This window comes from Pongo pygmaeus, chromosome 19 (genome assembly GCF_028885625.2).
Source record: "Pongo pygmaeus isolate AG05252 chromosome 19, NHGRI_mPonPyg2-v2.0_pri, whole genome shotgun sequence".
Classification (NCBI taxonomy): Eukaryota; Metazoa; Chordata; class Mammalia; order Primates; family Hominidae; genus Pongo; species Pongo pygmaeus.
In genome coordinates this window covers 9142224-9161951 of record NC_072392.2, presented here as the reverse complement: position 1 = coordinate 9161951, position 19728 = coordinate 9142224, and the positions used below count along the sequence as shown (strand labels likewise).

Here is a 19728-nt window from a genome sequence, read left to right as displayed (position 1 = left end):
TTGCTTTAGGAAAGTAATGAATTCTCAATACACTCCAGGTACCCACAGACTCAAATGACCCTGTGTGGAAGGTGCTAGCAGAAACACAGCCAGAGACACAGCTGCCCTCACAAAGAGCCCACTGTAGGGTGTGGAGCCTCCAGCATCAAGAGGCCAGTGGATAGCCTGGACTTCATCCCTGCTCTGCCCATCTCAGCAGGACATGTCTCAGGCTTTAACAAGTTGCCAAGTTCACCTTTATATCTTTTTTTTTGAGATGGAGTCTCACTCTGTCATCCAGGCTGGAGTTCAATGGTGCGATCTCAGCTCACTGCAACCGCTGCTTCCCCGGTTCAAGCGATTCTCCTGCCTCAGCCTCCCGAGTAGCTGGGACTACAGGTGCGTACCACCATGCCTGGCTAAGTTTTTTTTTTTTTTTGTATTTTTAGTAGAGACGGGGTTTCACCATGTTGACCAGGCTGCTCTTGAACTTCTGACCTTGTGATTCGCCCGCCTTGGCCTCTCAAAGTGCTAGGATGACAAGCATGAGCCACCGCTCCCGGCCCAGTCTTTTATTTCTTAACCATCTCTTCTCTCTCCAAGAACTCCCCAGACACGGGATTTCTAACTGCTGTTCCATATTTGCTTCCCAGTTTTGGAGGGCATTCTCTGAATCTGTTTCCCTGACTCCCTGTCATCCACAGACCAATGGGAACTGGCATGAGAGAATCACAGCCCAGGAGTTCAGGCATGGCTGTGGATCCCACAGATCCCCAAGTACTGCATCTGATCTGCTGCTAGGAAGTTTACCTATAGGCCTCCCAGAGAGACTTCCAAAACAATTCTGGTGGACAAAGGACTAACCAGCTTTCTCCTACAAGGGAGGCCGTATGTGTGAGAGGCACCACTGAGCTCTATTCCTGGAAGCCAACATGCACCAGCTCCTGCTAGAGCTGGGGAACAGTCGCCTGAGACCCCTTGGGACAAGTTAACAGGGTTAATTCAGAGCCCTCTGGTCTCATGTTCTTCTTCCCTTGGAAATAAGGCCTTATGGTAGCCCTGAGGTCCAAATCACCCACTCCATGCTCTTCCTCATGGTAATATGCTCACCAAAACCTTGAGCCACACAGTAAGTTCAGAAATCTTACAGCAGAGATGAGCTCTGTAAACCCAGGAGGAGAGCACAGAGATTTCTGCCTGCTAAAATGAGCTACCTCCCTGGATGACGGGTGTCTGACCGAGGGAGTTCCCATCTCTAAGAGGAAAAGACATAGACACCAAATCTGCATCCAAGCCAGAGAAACACCTGCTAGCAGCCTCCTACGCCTTCTTCAAGATGCAAATTCTGCCTCATAAGATGAACTTTCTAGAGCTTTTGCTAGAGGAACTCAAGTTTCCAGCTATGCCACTGGTTCTAAGTATCATCCTCTATTATCTGCCATCTGTGCCATTAAAAAAAAAAAACAGCAGCCCGTCCAGAGAGGCGACAAGACACCTTGTTGAGCTTGAGGCTTCGTTCACTTGGGCCGCAAAAGACTTAGCAGTCTCTTAGTGACACCTGCCACTGGCTCAGGCCCACGGAAGGTTATGTTGGTATCTGCTGACGTGTGGATTTAGTTAACAATTAACAATCTGAATTAGAATATTCTATTTCTGTGTCTTTCTCACACAGTACACCAGTCCCTTCAGGATAAAACTCCATGTTCTACTCAGCTCTGTAACCTCAGCACCTAGCCCAGGCTCTTGGTAAATGTGTGAGTGATGAATGAATGAAGAGAAAACGAATAAATGGATACATGCATAAATCCTCTGATCAAAATTCCCAGGGAATTCTAGGAGTTGGCAGGGAGCAGGGAAAATACTAAAAGCCACTATCAAGCCTGGCTGAACAAGAAATCCCCCATTTTCAGCCTGTAGCCCAGATGAGGTCAAGGGAAGGATTTATAGAGCACAGGATCAGTATTTCATAAACCCTTCCAAATTGCAGAAAAGGCTGCACCTGCCTCCATCCGTCTGCGGCTGCTAATCCGCTGTAACAGCTCTGTGCCCTCCATTCTATCTCCCACTCAGCGGGCAGAGTTATCCTGTGTATTCGCCTTTAATAAGCTGAAGCCATTCGGGCGCTGCATTCATTGGTATCTGCTCCCACCAGGCCAGCCCCATGGGGTCTCCTTGTCAGCTCTCCCAGTGAACAGGGGATTTTGTGTTCAGCAGGGAAAACAAAGCTGTCCCAATAGGGAACCAGTTGGCTCTCTATAGGCTTCTCCAGCGAGAGCCAACAGTGGACACAGACTGGAACTGCTGTCAGCACTAAAGGGTGATTCAGCTGAGCTGAGCGGGGCTCCCTGGGAAGGTCATAAAAGAAGGATGCTTGTAGTCCTGTAGCGTCCACCCGGCTGGTTGGCTAGCCGGTTAGCTTGGCTGGTTAAGCCAATGCCAGTGAGGTCATGCCTTGGAACCCGATGTTGCCTTTGCTTAGCTTGCCTACAACCCAAATCTAGGCAGCTGTCGGGCAGAATGCACACCCTGGGGCTAAGACTGGGCTAAACTACTTCCTACAAACACACACAAAGCTCCTCAAAGCTCACCACCACTTCCTGATGCCAAAATGGCAACACCATGATGACAGGTGGCCGCAGATGTCCCTGAAGTCAGCAGAGTGATCAAAAAAGATCTACAGCGAAGACTATAGGTGGTTACCAAACACTACTCCGTTCCCCGCCCAACCAGGCATATAGACTACATTACCCAGCGACCCCCTCGTAGTTGGGGTGGTCATGTGACTGAGTCTTGGCCAATGGGACACATGTACAAGTGATCCTCAATACTTTCAGGCCCAGTCCATAGGTTTCCCAAGAGCTCCCAATGTTCTTGTTCCCTGACTGTGGGTGGATGCAGAGAAACCCACAATGACAGGCCCTAGAAGATGGCAGAGCTATGTGATGAAAGAGGCCTGGGCCCCTGACTCACTGCTTGGAAGGGAGCCACCCATCCAGGGCTGTGATTGACTGTTGGTATAAAGTAAGAAATAGCAGGGCCAGGTGCAGTGGCTCACGCCTGTAATCCCAGCACTTTGGGAGGCTGAGGTGGGTGGATCATTTGAGGTCAGGACTTCAAGACCAGCCTGGCCAACATGTTGAAACTCCATCTCCACTAAAAATACAAAAATTAGCTGGGTGTGGTGGTGGGTGCCTGTAGTCCCAGCTACCTGGGAGGCTGAGGCAGGAGAATTGCTTGAACCCAGGAGGCGGAGGTTGCAGTGAGCCGAGATTGTGCTACTGCACTCCAGCCTGGGCAACAAGAGCGAAACACTGTCTCAAACAAACAAACAAAAAGAAAGAAAGAAAAAGAAATAGCTGGACTAGACTATCTGAGCTGTTTGTTACAGCATATAATCTTCCCTGACCAATACAGGGTTGTGAGAAGTAGAGAAAGAGATTGAATTCGGAAAATAGTGGGTGCAGCCGTGATGGTATGCCTGTTATCTTGTCCCAAGGGGCCCAAGTCACTGTTCCCCAGCTTCTAACAGGAGCTGGTAGTGGGTACCAGGAATGGAGCTCAATGGTACCTCCCACACATATGGCCTCCCTCGTAGGTGAAAGCTAGTTAGTCCTTTGTCTTTCAGAACTGTTTTGGAAGTCTCTCTAGGAGGTCTATATGTGACCTTCCCAGCAAAAGGTCAGATACAGTACTTAGGGATCTGTAGGATCCACAGCCGAGCCTGAACTCCTGGGCTGTGATTCTCTTGCTCCAGTTCCCCTTGGTCTCTGGTCTTCTAGAGAGGAGATGTGAGAGATATCAGTAAGACTGTCATTACTGAGACCAGCTGGACACAGGAGGGAGGACATGGGACCCCAGAGAATAACCACCAGGTTTTTCTACAGTATAGGGCTCTTGGAGAGTGGACAAAACAGAAACCCACAGATGGTCCCCAGATTCCAGTAAAACTTCCTTTCCCACCAAATCACTTACCAAGTATAGCAGAGGTGGCTGGTGCCCCGCCCAGAGCCCCCTGACTGGACCTGTGCACCACCCAGCTGCACGCAGCTCACACTTGCACCCTTCTCTGAATGTTTGCCCTTGACGGATGGACACTGCTTTCCCTGGAGATATCTGGGAGGTTACATGTGCCCTTCCCCAGGGCACAGTCCATAGGCAATGGCTGACTGACTTGGGCAGGTATCACTGCCCAGCCCGTTTGCCTGTAAATATGACAACTTCTTGGATATGATTCCCGAGCTCCCGCGGGATCAGGCTGAGGCTAGACTTCCACTGCAGCCTTGTGTTTTCCCAGTTTCTTCCCCTGCAATCTCCTGCTTCCCTCATGCCCTTACTGGTTTCTCCTGAAAGCGCCCCCTGAATAAATCACCCACACAAGAATCCCTGTCTCGGGCCCCCTGAGGTTCCGGGAGAATTAAAGCCAAAGACAGCAGGGCCCCAATAACCTGGGTGGATGGCTGGCATCCCACCCACAGCCATCAACTAGCCTCAAAGAAGAAGAGGGAAGGGTAAGTCCAGGACAATCCCAAAAGGTCACCACCTTCTTGGAGGCTTCTCTGTCTGGTGAAGATAGAAGCTACTATGAAGCTATCTTGGACCATGGGAAGCTTTTTAGATGCCGAAGTGCAACTTCCTAATCCTTGGGCTGAAGGAGGTGGCCTTGTAGGACAGAAGGAAGGCTGGTCCAGGAGACTAGGGGAGGGGAAGAGGGAGGCTGGTAGATGCCTAGCCCAGCTTCAGCCTGAAGAAAATCTTGAAGCAGTCTTCTCTAAAACCCATTTCCCCTTCCATGAATTTCTTTTCTCTTTCTTCCTTTTTTTTTTGGACAGAGTCTTGCTCTGTCACCCAGGCTGGAGTACAGTGGCATGATCTCAGCTCACTGCAACCTCCGCCTCCTGTGTTCAAGTGTTTCTCGTGCCTCAGCCTCCCAAGTAGCTGGGACTACAGGTGCCCTCCACCACGCCTGGCTAATTTTTTATATTTTTAGTAGAGACAGGGTTTCGCCATGTTGGCCAGGCTGGTCTCGAACTCCTGACCTCAGATGATCTGCCCACCTTGGCCTCCCAAAGTGCTGGGATTACAGGTGTGAGCCACCGCACCTGGCCCATGCCATGAATTTCTAATCCCTCTTCAGGAGGAGGAAGCTTTTCTAAGCCTCTGTGTCACTCCATAGCTTCCTGCTTGAAAGGATGGTCTGCTTGAAGGACTGTGGTAAAGTGGAAATACTGGTTCTGCCATCGACTCACTGCATGACCTAAGACAAGCCACTGTCCTCCTCTGGGCCTCAGTCTCCCCGTCTGTCAGATGTGCAGGCCCAATCGGATGACCTATCTCTCGGTTCCTTCTGGTATTGAGAGCCTGAATTTCACTCTCAGGATGCCTTTTGGACAATGCTGTGCTGAGGAATGTCTAACAACTGGCTCTCTGGGGAACTAAAAAAAAAAATGCTTTGATTTTTACCATTTGTCAACTTCCTAAGTGTAAATATTCTCACCATGGCCAATTTCAAACTCCCAGCAGGACACCCTGAATGCAGAATTGGGAAGAGATGCACAGTCGGCCCTCGTGAGCCAGTGTGAACAGGTATGAGCCGGCTCCACACACCACCAAGCTTCACATGCCTCTCTCTGCAAAATCATTTCAGATCCCTGCTTCGTTCCTGATCTCTACAAATAGAAGGCTTTCTCCTTTCCTTAATCCCACAATACATTGTACTCTTGAGCAGAGACCACAAAACTGTGCAAATGACACTCGTTACAGTCTTCCCTAGGAAGGCACTGACCTCTCTGGAGGAGGGAATGGGGAGGGGCAATGCCCCGCTGGCCACCTCCCTCCTAGACACCAATCTACTGCCCTTACTGAAGCCTGAAGCCCTGCCCTGGATGGCAAAGACAAGGTCCATGAACCACGCCCCAGGGCAGAGGCAGGAGACTTGTATCGTGTGGCCACACAAACAGCTTTAGGAGCAGAGGGAGAGAGCTGCCGAGAGGAAAATCCTGCTCAGCAGGAGGTGGGGCTGGGGACAGTCTGAGCATAACCACACCAGCCACAGGAGGAGGCAACTGGTAGCCTCCCGGCCTCAACACCACTGTGCTGGTCCCTCCAACTCCGAAGGTCTATGTCCCCAAGAGCAAGGCTGCCTGGCAACTGGCTAAACAATGTCCCCACCAATCCATTCTCCTCTTTTCTTTCCTACCCTAGGGTTGAGCACCCTCCTTGGTCCAAATTCCCCACAATTTCTTCAACACAGCCCTGAAAGAACCTCCCAGGCACCCCCCCATTGCCCAGGTGCTGTGCCCAAGAACACGAGGCTGGCTCTGCACCCCAGGCCCTGCCCAGCTGCTGGCAGCAGAGGGGAGGACAGCAGATGGGGTCTGGTGGCCACAGTGGCCTCCAAAGCCGGCCTTCCCAGGCCCCAGCGATTTTGAGCTGAGAAGGGGCCAAATTTATCCTTTAGACCAGCTCCTTCATTTCACCGAGAAGACTGGTTCCAGGATTACCAAATGGCTTGCAAAATGCTTTAACTAGAGTGGGGTGGAATACTCAAAACCCATGATCTCCAGTAAAGGATTGCAGTGATGGTTGTTATTATTTCTTCAAGTCTGGAGCGGCTTTAGATCTGGCAGGGTATTTAAGTAATTAGAGGGACCACTGTGGGTCCTGCTCAATCCCCTGCTTCTGGGGCTGGAGGGGGGGCTTTACTCACCCCAGTTCAGTGGCTGTGAAGATTCTGCCAGGCGAGCCCGCTGCAATAGGGGCAGGAGAGTCTGTACACTGAGGGCCTCAGGCCAGGTGTGACCCAGTTGCTACAAGTCCCCTCCCACCACAGCCCAGGACTGCACAGGAATCTGCAAGGGGTTTCAGGCAGAGCTCTGAGCCTGGGCCACCTGGGGGGTCTCTGCATCCACCCCTGCCTCAGCCTAGCTCCGCAGCCTGCACTGCCCCACCCCTGCCAGCCTCTGCCAGCAAGGTCGCTGTGACAGCTGTGTGACATGGAGGTGGGTCCAAGGACTCCCATCCTCTCTCCCCCTGACACCTGTCACTTGTCCCGTTCCCATCAGCCATGCTCCTTGATCCCCCAGTGGGAAGAGCTCCCAAGAAGGGCTAAATATTCCGCCCCCACTTGCTCCTCTGGCCTCCCAGCTCATCCCTTTATCCTCCTCGAGGCTGGTGGCAGCTCCACCTGCAAAGGCCCAGAGACAGGGGAACAATGGGGCTCCTGAAACCCACCATGCAAATGGCTTCTCTGTGCTCCTTGGGGTGATAGAGGCCCAGGGTGGAGGGGTGGGGGGCGGTAGAGCTCGCCTGGCCCTGCTCACCCCCAGCCTGACCTCTGCCCTGGTCCTTTGTGCAGGTCCCAAAAAGGAGAAAGAGGGGAAAAGGACGGGGGGGTGGGGAGGAGGCCAGGGAAAGTGAGGGAATGAGGAAGGTGGGGGTAGGGGGTGTAGGAGAGAGGGAGACAGACAGCAGAGAGCGAGAAAGAAGAGAGGGGAAACTGACTTGTGCAGGCTGCTCAGAAGCAGGTTCTCCTGGCCAAGGGGAAGTAAATGTTAAGCTGAACCCTAGGAAACTGCCATTTTTGTGGGTCTGAAATAGGCATAGACAGCAGCAATTCCGCACAGTTTGACCTAATACACATGGGATGTCTGATCTCAAAGCGGGGGGGCAGTGAGCAGGTCCCCCCACTAGAAGAGTCCCATGGCCCCTTGGCTTGGGCTCTGGCTTTCTTTCCTGGGCCAGAGTTCTAGCAACCTGGGCTGATGTCAGAAAATCTGGGTTTGATCCAGTGGTTCTTAGCCAGAGGCTCCTCTGTCCCCCAAGGGACACTTAATTATCACAACTGGCCAGAGGGCAGGTGCTGGTATCCAGTAGGAAGAGGCCGGGGATGCTGCTTCACATCCTACAGTGCACAGGGCAGCCGCCACCTCAAAGAGATCTCCAGCCCCCAGGTCAACAGTGCTGAGATTGAGAATCCCACGGTTTAAACACCTTAAATAACTGCTGAATGTCTTTCCGTTTCCACACCCTCTGACCCCACCACTCACTCCACGAAGCCACAGGACTGGACGTGGCAGTGCCTCTTCTTTAAGGGTAGGTGAAGTTAACAGTGACAGCATGTACCACACGGGGAACACTTTCCACCTTACATGCCACTTTGCATCCTTGAAAGCAGCCCAGGAACGGCACCCAGATGCATTTCTAAATAGAATGCTTCATATATCACAACATTGCATAATTTTTTTTTTTTTTGAGACAGAGTCTGGCTCTATTGCCCAGGCTGGAGTGCAGTGGCACAATCTCGGTTCACTGCAACCTCCACCTCCTGGGTTCAAGCGATTCTCCTGCCTCAGCCTCCCAAGTAGCTAGGATTACAGGTGCCTGCCACCATGCCCAGCTAATTTTTGTATTTTTAGTAGAGATGGGGTTTCACTATGTTGGCCAGGCTGGTCTCAAACTCCTGACCTCCAGTGATCTGCCCACCTTGGCCTCCCAAAGTGCTGGGATTACAGGCGTCAGCCACTGCGCCCAACCTGCATAATGTTTTTTTGTTTTTTTAGTCGGAGTTTCACTCTTGTCGCCCAGGCTGGAGTACAATGGCACCATCTTGGCTCACTGCAACCTCTACCTCCAGGTTCAAGTGATTCTCCTGCCTCAGCCTCCCGAGTAGCTGGGGTTACAGGCATGCGCCACCATGCCCAGCTAATTTTGTATTTTTACTAGAGATGGGGTTTCTCCATGTTGGTCAGGCTGGTCTCAAACTCCCGACCTCAGGTGATCCGCCTGCCTCAGCCTCCCAAAGTGCTGGGATTACAGGCGTGCGCCACCATGCCCAGCTGCATGTTTTAGTAATTAAACCAGCGAGCAAAACAGCTGTGAGGAGACATTTCGGGGAGAACCAAGAAATGCTGAATATGGACTATGTATCAAATGATATTAAGAAATGCATTGTTAATTTTGTGAGGTATAATAATGACATTAAGATGTTCTCAGTTTTTGGAGGTGTATTCCAAAATATTTAGGGCTGAAATGTCTTAACGTCTAAACTCCTTTAAAAATATTTTAACAGAAAAGATAGCTGAAACAAATACCACAAAATGTGAATTGCTAAGTCTGGGTGATAAGAATGTAACTGTCCCCCATGCTTTTCTCCTACTTCTCAAGATTTTTCAAAATAAAAAGTTTATAATGAGTTGAATCACATTAATTCAGAATATACTAATGTATAGTACAACTTGGAATTTGGGGTACATTTCATTTTAGGTTGTGCTAAGTTTTACCATGGAAAAACGACCAGGTATACAAAAGCTCAGTCCTTTTTTAACATGGTCACGTGGGAAATGTGGCTGACTTAAGGAAACGGTTTTTTTTTTTTTTTTCTGAGACAGAGTCTGACTCGGTCACCCAGGCTGGAGTGCAGTGGCATGATCCTGGCTCACTGCAACCTCCGCCTCCCGGGTTCAAGTGATTCTCCTGCCTCAGCCTCCTGCGTAGCTGGGACTACAGGCACATGCCACCATGCCCAGCTAATTTTTTATTTTTAGCAGAGACAGGGTTTCACCATGTTGGCCAGGCTGGTCTTGAACTCCTGACCTCAGGTGATCTGCCTGCCTCGGCCTCCCAAAGCGCTGGGATTACAGGCGTGAGCCACTGCGCCCGGCCGAGGAAACAGCTTTCTAAACCATCAGCTGCATCCAGTTCAACATGATGCGTAACTAATAAAGGAGCCGGGTTTGTCTCTCGGTGCTGCCCCAGCTCTCCTTAATGCTTTTGGAGAGAATGTGTGGGTTTTATTCTGTATAACAGGAGTTCTCAGCCTCGGCACCATCACCATTTGGGGCCAGGTACTTCTCTGTTGCGTGAGCTGTCCTGCGTAACACAAGATATTTGGCAGCATCCCTGGCCTCTACCCACTAGATGCCAGCAGCACCCTCCCCAACCCGAAATATCTCCAGACGTACAATAGCCCCTGATTAAGAACCACTGAAATCTACGAACAGAAGGAAACTATGCAAAATGCTCCTGTACAGCAGTCTTTCCACCGATGTGACTAATTCTTCAGGTGTAATGTGTTGTGTCACTTGTTTTTGTCACCTGGCATTATATTTTATCTTTCCATTTAGATATTCACCCCACACCATTATATTACTATCCCATTGCTGAGTAACTCAAGCTCTACTCAAAGACACGTAGGTTGCGTCTGTCTTTTGTTATTATAAGCAATGCTGCAATATTCATCTCTGTAGCTAAATTTTGGCACACATTGCTGTTTCCTTTGGCTAAATTCCTAGAATTGAACTGATGGGGTCATGGATACCTTTTGATACACAATGCCAAATTACCCTTCATAAAAGTGGCACCAGGTTACCCTCCCACCACCAGAGTAGGTGGGTACCTGCTTCCCCAACCCTTTCAACAGAGAATAATTACTTTTTATTTTCCAAACAGTGTCACTCTAATGTCTAATACTTTTTTTTTTTTAAGACAGGGTCTCACTCTGTCACCCACGCTGCCATGCAGTGACGTGATAGCTGGGACTACAGGCATGTGCCAACACCCCTAGCTTTTTTTTTTTTTTTAGTAGAGATAAGGTCTCATTATGTTGCCCAGATTGGTCTTGAACTTCTGGGCTCAAGCGATCCCCCCACCCTGGCCTCCCAAAGTGCTGGGATCACAGGCATAAGCCACCATGGCTCCATCCCTAATAAGCTTTTAAAAGAGTATTCTTGTTAATGTTATTTTTTATTACTAGTAAGTTTAATGCTTCCTATGCTTATTGCCATTTGTACAAATTCTCTAAATTTCTAGTTCACTTTTTTAGCCTGATTTCATATTAGGATCTCTTATTGAATTGTAAAAGTTCTTTATTATTGAGGACATTAATCTTTTTGGTCAACCATGTCACAAATATTTCTCTCAGCTTTTAGTTTGCCTTTTATTTTGCTTATAGAGATTTCTGAGATACAGAAGTTTTCCACTTATTATTTTTTGAAATGGAGTTTTGCTCTTGTTGCCCAGGCTGCAGTGCAATGGCACCATCTCGGATCACTGCAACCTCCACCTCCCAGGTTCAAGCGATTCTCCTGCCTCAGCCTCCAGAGTAACTGGGATTACAGGCATGCACCACCACGACCGGCTAATTTTGTATTTTTAGTAGTGACGGGGTTTCACTACGTTGGTCAGGCTGGTCTTGAACTCCCGACCTCAGATGATCCGCCCGCCTCAGCCTCCCAAAGTGCCGGGATTACAGGCGTGAGCCACCGCGCCCGGCTCCGCTTATTATTTATTCAAAATCTTTCCTTTTATGCTTTGACATTTGTGTCATGTCTAAAAGGCCTTCCTCACATCAATATTACATTTTCATATATATTTTATTCTAGAACATTTAAGGACATATACTGAAGGTATATAAATCTTTAATCCATTGGTGATATACGGCATATTTTGTTATTATTTTAAAATAAATAGCCGGTTTTCCCAGGACCATTTACTGACTGATTCATCCTTTTCTGCACTGACTCAGTCACAGCTTTACCATATGCTAAGTTCTTATGTTTACATTTGAGTATGTTTCTAGACTTTTTCTTTTTTTTTCCAGACACAGTCTTGCTCTGTTGCCCAGGCTGGAGTGCAGTGGCGCGATCTCGGCTCACTGCAACCTCCGCTTCCTAGGTTCAAGTGATTCTCGTGCCTCAGCCTCCCAAGTAGCTGGGACTACAGGCGCTCACTACCACGTCCAGCTCATTTTTGTATTTTCAGTAGAGATGGGGTTTCATCATTTTGGCCAGGCTGGTCTTGAAGTCCTGGCCTCAAGTGATCTGCCTACCTCGGCCTCCCAAAGTGCTGGGATTATAGGCATGAGCCACTGCACCTGGCCTGTTTCTAGACTTTCTACTCAGCATTAGCGATCTCTCTGTTCCTACACCAGTACCACACTCATTTAAATAATCCTGTTTACAATATCTTTAAATATCTGGTAGGGCAAATCACCCTCCATTAATCTTCTTTTAAAAAAATTATTGGCAATTATCACCCATTTATTTTTCTGGCTGAATTTAGGAATCGTGTTTCATGTAATTGGGATTTTGACTAGAATTGTGCTAATATATAGATTACTTCTGGGAGAACTGATAGCTTTACAATTTTGGGTCTTATCTTCCCAGAATGTGGCAAGACCCTTCTTTTCTTCTGTTCTTCGTGTTCCTTGGAAAAGTCTTGTTCTTTTCTTTATATACGTGCTGTACTTTATTGCTATATTTATTTCTGTGTTTCATATTTTTACTGGTATTCTAGTTGAGATTTTGTTTCCGTTATCATAAAATTGATATGCATTCACTGAGTACTTACTACAGGCCATGCTGACCTTTGTAGGTTAATTGTTTAATTGCTCCTTGCAGAATTCTATTAGTTCTAACAATCTTCAGCTGATTCTTTGCAATTTTCTGCTGATTCTTTGCCGGTGGAGGTTTTGGGTTTCTTTATGCTCACCCATTCTGGGATTAGCTGATTTGTCTGCCCTGTCTCACTCTGGCTACCTTGTGACCCAAGGGTCGGAGCTCTGCTAACTGTTCTCTAGTGCTCACCACCTGTGGCCCTGGTCATGCCAGCTCCATGAGCCAACCAACCACACTCACCAGAACCCCTTTAACTGGCACCTGTAAAAGGCAGTGGCTTTTGACTGGCTGCCCCTCCTTGTCTCTTTGGTTTCAGGTCATCCCTCAGTGGATACTCGAGTTTGTCTTCTTTCCTAGTAGGATGTTACCACATAGGATTTTTTTTTTTTAATTATCTAAAATTGACCAAACAACATAACTTTGGCTGGGCATGGTGGCTCACCCCCGTAATCCCAGCACTTTGAGAGGCTGAGGTGGGCAGATCATGAGGTCAGGAGTTCGAGACCAGCCTGGCCAACATGGTGAAACCCCATCTCTACTAAAAATACAAAAATTAGCCAGGCATAATGGCACGTGCCTATAATCCCAGCTACTCAGGAAGCTGAGGCAGGAGAATTGCTTGAAACAGGAAGGCGGAGGTTGCAGTGGGCTGAGATTGTGCCACTGCACTCCAGCCTGGGCAAAAGAGCGAAACTTTGTCTCAAACAAACAAAAACATAACTCCTGTGAGAATGGCATGGTGGCCAACACCACTCACAGACTCTGTGCCCGGGCAACAACGGCCGGGATCCCAGTGATGTGGCTTGCTAGGGCTCACCCATCTCTCTGTGCCTCAGTTTACTCCTCTGTAAAACGGGGAGGAGATGACAGTACCTAGCTCCATAGGTGGAAGAGATGATTAAATGGTTAATAATGTAGAGGATTTGGAACAGTGCCTAGCACAGAGCAAGCATCTTATGTATATAAATGTTGTCTCCTCCTTCCCTGAGCCATAATCCATTTATCTTTTATTCTGGGTCTGGTCCAGTCTTCTCTCGGGATAATACTAATCTGATGGTGTGTTAATGACTTCACTGGTCGTTTATCTAAATGGCTAACCTGGGACAGCCTAACATCCTGCTTCATACCACCCTTTGAAACCAGTGCCTTGGTCAATTACTGAGCCTCTTTACCAGTGGCCTGGGCTGTCTGCATGGTCTCCAGTGATCCCCCCTCCTGCCAGTGGTCTCCTCTGTGGACCCCACAGCTCCCTTTCTCCTATACCGAGAGCACTGAAGCCTCCCTACCTGGGACTCAAGGAACCAGATCCTTCTAAGATGACTCCAAAAGGGGAGAGAGGCTCAGACTGTGCAGCCAGAACTTGAAGCCATACACCCACAGCTAAAGGGCTGGAAGACAACAGACGACTTCCGCCATCCCCTCCAGAGGTTCCCAGTGAGGCGACAGGAAAGCAAGCATGTCCCCCATTGCTGCCTATGCTCCAGTGCCTTGTCTCCAGGACACTCACCCCAGCCCCAGACAAATCAGACTCACTTCACCCTTGGATTCTGACCCAAAGCACTTGACCTTTTTTTTTTTTAAATTGTGGCAAAATATATATAAGATTTAGCACTTGTTTTTTCTTTTTTTGAGATGGAGTTTTACTCTTATTGCCCAGGCTGGAGTCCAATGGTATGATCTCAGCTCACTGCAACCTCCACCTCCCAGGTTCAAGCAATTCTCCTGCCTCAGCCTCCCAAGTAGCTGGGATTACAGGCATGTGCCACCACATCCAGCTAATTTTGTACTTTTGGTAGAGATGCGGTTTCACCATGTTGGTAAGGCTGGTCTTGAATTCCTGACCTCAGGTGATCCGTCCACCTTGGCCTCCCATAGTGCTGGGATTACAAGCGTGAGCCACTGCACCCAGCCAGATTTAGCATTTTTAAGTGTACAATTCAATGGCATTAAGTCCATTCACAACATTGTACAACTCATCACCACTATCAAGTTCCAGGACTTTTTCATCACCCAAAAAGGAAAACCTGTACCTATTAAACAGCCGCTCCCCAGCCCCTAGCAACCCCTAATCTGCTTTCTGTCTCTGGATTTGCTTATGCTGGACATTTCAGATAAATGGAATCATATGATATGCAGCCTTTGGGTCTGGCTTCTTTCAATCAGCATGATGTTTTCAAGGTTCTTCTGTGTTGTAGCACATGTCAACTTCTTTTTTTTTTTTTTTTTTTTGAGACATGGTCTTGATCTGTCACCCAGGCTGGAGTACAGTGGTGCAATCACGGCTCACTGCAGCCTCAACCTCCTGGGCTCAGGTGATCCTCCCACCTCAGCCTCCTGAGTAGCTGGGACTACAGGCGTGCATCACCATGCCTGGTTAATTTTTTTATTTGGAGAGATGAGATTTCACTATGTTGCCCAGGCTGGTCTCAAACTCAAACTCCTGGGCTCAAGCAATCCATCTGCCTCAGCCTCCCGAAGTGGTGGGATTATGGGCGTGAGCCACCGCACCTGGCCATTCATTTCTTCTTATGGCTAAATAGTCCCTATATAGATATGCCACATTCTGTGTATCTGTTCATCCGATGATAGACAGGTGAGCTGTTTCCACCTTTTGGCTATCATGAAGCCAAGCTCTTGACCTTTACCTGATTTCTAGTTCTTACCTCTCTGCTTGGATCAGACTCTACCATGAGCTGCTGGAAGGCTGTGTCAAGCCCACCATGCAGTTGCCTCAGTTGCTCCCTGCCTTGGGCAGTCCAACTTGTGATTTCCCAAGGTCTTCAAAAGCCCAATCAAGCTGACTCTCCACGCCTGTCCTCACGCCAGCAACTCCCACCCCAATCCCGCCTTTCTGGATAGAGAAGCTGGCTCAACCTCTCATTATACCATGGCATTAGTATTTGGCATGTCAATGTATTGTTTTTTGAATCGAGCACTTTGAACAGGCCCTCCACTGAGTCACAGGCTTTACTGAGATCATCCCATTTAATCCTCACAACAGCCCTAGTGGCAGGGTTGCGATTACCCCATTTCACAAATGAAGAATCCAAGAGAGGGATCAAGCAGCCCTCAGGTCTCGGCCTCCTATTTTAGTGCCCTTTTCTCCCTCTTCTCCCTCCCCACAACCCCTCGCCAATACCGCATTCAAGTCCCTTCAACTCATTTTCCCGTATTCACCCAACCTATTCCCTATCTTGGCAAACAAAAGCCTAAATAAGAGAACAATCCACGCTTATCCAGGCTGCAGGTCTACATAAACCCAACTTCCTTCCGTGAAAAAATGGAGGTGCCGAGAGGTCACTGGAAGTGATTTATCTAAGGTCAATCCCCACCCCCACCCCCACCACACAGGCCTGGTAGCACCTGAGTGCGGAGCTTCTCGGAGAGGTTCGGCTGACGGGCTCTGCAGAGTTTTCCCTTCAGACAACCATCAAGGTAATGTGCAAGGGTGCCCTTGGCAGCCACTCCCACCCCAGGCTGGGGCTGCTGGGGCAGTTAGCCAAAGGCACCAGGTAAGGCCCCGATGGGGTAAGTGCCTCGTGAAGACAGAGTTAGGAGAGAGGACCCGGGATCCCTGTTGGGAGGTGAAGGGAGCCCAGAAGTTGGCCAGCTCCATGCTCCTGTGCCCCCAGAGCCCTGGGTCCAGCTTCCATGCAAAGGCAGCTGTGATCCCTCAAACCAAGGAGGCCAGCAAAGGCAGCCTTTCCTGCCTCTGGACCTCTTTGCTCTGTTTCTGCTGGAAGGCCCATGGGCAGTGGTGAGGTGGAATCAGCTGCCATGGGCTCTGAGGGCCAGTCATGCACCTCTCCCAACTTCACATTCAATGACATCTCATTGGGTAGCCAGAAACCGGCCAGGGAGAGAGTATTGACACCAAGGGAAGTGGCAGATGCTACACATCATCCCCACCCCCTGCCCCAGGCAGTTGCTAAATATTTACCAGCACCTCCGCCCACAGGCCTCTGCCTGGGATGTGGGAGAAGTGGGTCCTCCACTCACACACAGGCCTCTGCCCAGGATGTGGCAGTTGATGTGGACCCTCAGGGTCAGACTAAGAACAAGCAGACACCTCTGAAGAGGAAACCCCAGCAGGAAGAGCTCACTCCTGCCACAGACAGCCAGGGAGGGAAGGGCCTACGGAACACGGGGTCCACCCCTTCATTCTTCCAGAAGGCAGAAAGGAGACACCATTGCATTGTCCAAGTTGTTAGTCAGTGAAGGGCAAACCCCAGGTCTCCTGGCTCCACACCAGACTCCTCCCACCAAACCAAATGGCCACCACAAAACCAAACACACAATTTGCAAATCAAGAACTCCCCTTGAGTTGCTGGTGGGGAAGGGGTGGTACAGGGAGGGAAGGCAGGTGTCTCTTTTATCGTTGAGTGCTGAGGTCTCTACAACCAATAAGTAGGTGAGTGCCGGGGGAGCCGTGGGCACCATGCCTTTTTTGAGTGGGTGGTCCCTCTCTCCCTTCCTCCCTGTTTCCCTCCCGGGCCCCAGACCCCCCACAGACGCTACGTTCCTCACCTCCCTGCCCCATGACAGCTTACCAGCTAGCTCTGTGAGCAGGTAAAGAACATTCCCGGAGTTAGCTGGCCCTTCAAGGGGATGAGTTCAGGGGAAGGTTATGTCCATCAGCTTTCAGAACAAATTCTCAGCTTATTAATTCTCCTCTGGTACGCAGGCAAAAGTAAACAAGCTTTTCTCAGGCAGCCTTGCACAGAGGCCTCCCCTATTCAAACACGGCAAGAGTGGACAGGTTTGGGAGCACTGAGCTCCCGGGCCCCGCTTCCCAGGGGGCCCTCCTGGCCTCCTGCCTGCAATGTCTCAGCCACTGAGACAAGGCCTGCCCAGCCTCTCTGTGGTGGGAGGCCCCACGATCCAGCACTTGTGTCCCAGAGATGGCTCCAGCTCTCTGGGGAGAGCATCAGACACCCTGGGCATCCGAGGACCCCCAGAGTAGGGCAGCGCCGGTCTGGTCAAAGCTACAAACATTACTACAGGCTTCCAAACCCGCTCACTGAGCCTCTCTCTGAGGAAGATATTTTATAAGGGTGTTTATTTACTGCTCGCTTCGGTTTAAACCATACTTTTAAAGGTTCAGAATGAGGAAAGGAAATAAACAGTAACAAAATCAAAAGCAGTCCAAAAAGTTAAACAACTCAAAGAAGACATTTCAAAAGAGGAGGCTGCAAGTGTTTATAAGCAGCTGCTCCGGAATCTTTTGTCTGGCAGGGCCAAGAAACCTCGGAAGTTTTATACCAGTTTCTCGTAGCCTATGTAGAAACCTCATGAGATCCCTTCCCTCCACATTTTTCCCCATTTGCCCATTTCTGACTTGGAAGGGGAAAAATTCAAAATCAAGGGTTTGTGGGTTTGTGAGAAACTCAAAGTCAAGCTACAAGGACTAGAGAAATGGGGGGAGTGGGAGACAAAGACGGAGATGGAGAGATAGATCATTAAGGTCTGTCTTGCCCTTGCATGAGCTGTGCACACAGCCCCTGCTTGGAAGCCTCAGCCCCCCGCGGTGTGCACAGCCTTAAGATCTTGTCCAGGTGAGTCTCAGTTAGGCAAGGACGAATGTCACATCAAGAAGAGCAAGAATCGAAGTTTCATTTAAGTGTCTTCTACCTTCAAAACTGCTCTCCCCTAGAGCTGAACCAATTTAGGATGTTCCTTTGAATTGTGCTGTGACAGAGAGAGCTTCCTCATCTCCCACCTTAGCTCTGTCATCCAGTCTCCCTGTCATGCCGCTTCCTTCAATCCCTTCTCTTCGCCATTTCCCCTGCGTGGGGCTCAACCAAAAGTCCCTGAAGGCTCTGCAAACAACGCAAGACTGAACTGTCTTTGGCTTTCCCAGAGCTGCCTCTGGCACTCCCTGAAACACATTTCTGTCCTTTCCTGTTTGCTGGCTGTGGACCATGCCCGTGCAAGTGCCGAATCTGTCTTCCCTCAAGTTTCCAGTGCACTGCCAATACTCTCCAAAATCCAGTCCGTATCCTAAAATATTCAGGCAGCCACATGGGTTTGCAAGCTCCCCCACACCTCCCTACAATCCTTTCTGGGGGAGGCAAAGGGTCCCCAGCGCCAGCATGAATGTCCATGCTGGGGTGCCCCACTGTCACTTTCTGCCCTCTTCTACCCCAAGTACCAGTACACAAAAGCCCTGTGTGCTCCCAGGACCAGGACTCTGGGTGCAGGCCTGAGATGCTCTCAGCAGGGCATCTGGCAGGGCTCTGTGCCCTCTGACTGCCGATAGCCAGAGCTATGCAAACTTTCTTGTGCCAAGGACTGGTGAAGCCTGTGGACCCTTCCTCAGAAAAACATTTCCCCATGCTAAAATAAAATGTACAGGTCTACAAAGGAAATTAATAATACTGAAATGCTGCTGCCCAAATATCTTTAAAGACCCAGATTGATGGTATGGTTACATTACACGAGTGCTTCTTTATTAACGATTATAAATCAGGATCTAGCAGCAGGTCTAGTAACTTCTGTCCTTTTGAGAAGCAATAACCAGCATGAACGATATTTATGATATCTGCACCAGCTAGAATGTGATGTGTAAACCGCTGTGACTTCTGCCAGTGACCAAGGTGCGGGCTCGGCCGCATGCTGCGGTCTGCAGCCTCTCTTTGCCATGGAGGAAATGCTAAATTTTCAGTTAGAGGCGAATGAAAATGAAGATGTGATTCTCCCCCACGACCAGCTCCCGGGCCCCCTGCATTCTGCCTGTGCACCCCTGTGCCCAAGCCTCCTTCTGTATCCCCAGCATCTGGCTCCTTCCTTCTCTGCAGCCCCAGGAAGGAGTGACAACCCCTCAGCCTGGACGGTGTTGGGCTGGCGGGCAGCTGGTGGACAAGTAGAAGGAGCTCAGTTTTTAGGATTCCAGGCTTGGGAGAGAGGCATCATTAAAATCTCCTCCATTTGATTCTCAGAGGGAAAGTCACAAAATAGTATCCTATAGCTCCAGCTTCTTCAATGCAACCCAGGGGTGCCACTCATACAGAGCAGAGTCCGGACAGTGGTTAGAGGAGTCTGGGCTTTCGAATGCCCCTTCCCCGTTAACCCACCCCACCACCCCACCACACAGCAAAAGCGGGAAATGAGAAGCGAAGGGGGCGGTTTACCTTCAGGCTCCTCCACGCTGCTGGCTGCAGTCGTCGGCGGCGCTACAGGGATCTCTTTGTGAGGTTCAAGACGGGGGCGAGGGGAGGAGAGTGATGGAGAGAAAACAAGGTAAGAAGACATGATTTTTTGACTTTAGAATGAGCCCAGCACAGACTCCTCCCAACTTCCTGGGACCCTCCCCTCCATTTCCCACTCCTTGGCTCAAGAGGAGAAAAGTCAGAAGAGC

The 19728-nt window shown here is 49.6% G+C and overlaps 1 protein-coding gene across 3 annotated transcripts in view; it reads right to left on the bottom strand.

Annotated features, from left to right (window-relative positions):
* The window catches only part of NTN1 (netrin 1), a 244839-nt gene that overhangs the window by 42439 nt on the left and 182672 nt on the right, over nt 1-19728 (bottom strand). For all 3 annotated transcript variants that reach the window (XM_063657073.1, XM_054456614.2, XM_054456613.2), the window contains exon 5: nt 19502-19555. In XM_063657073.1, coding sequence (XP_063513143.1) covers nt 19502-19555 — 54 coding nt within the window. The remainder of the gene's footprint in view (nt 1-19501; nt 19556-19728) is intronic.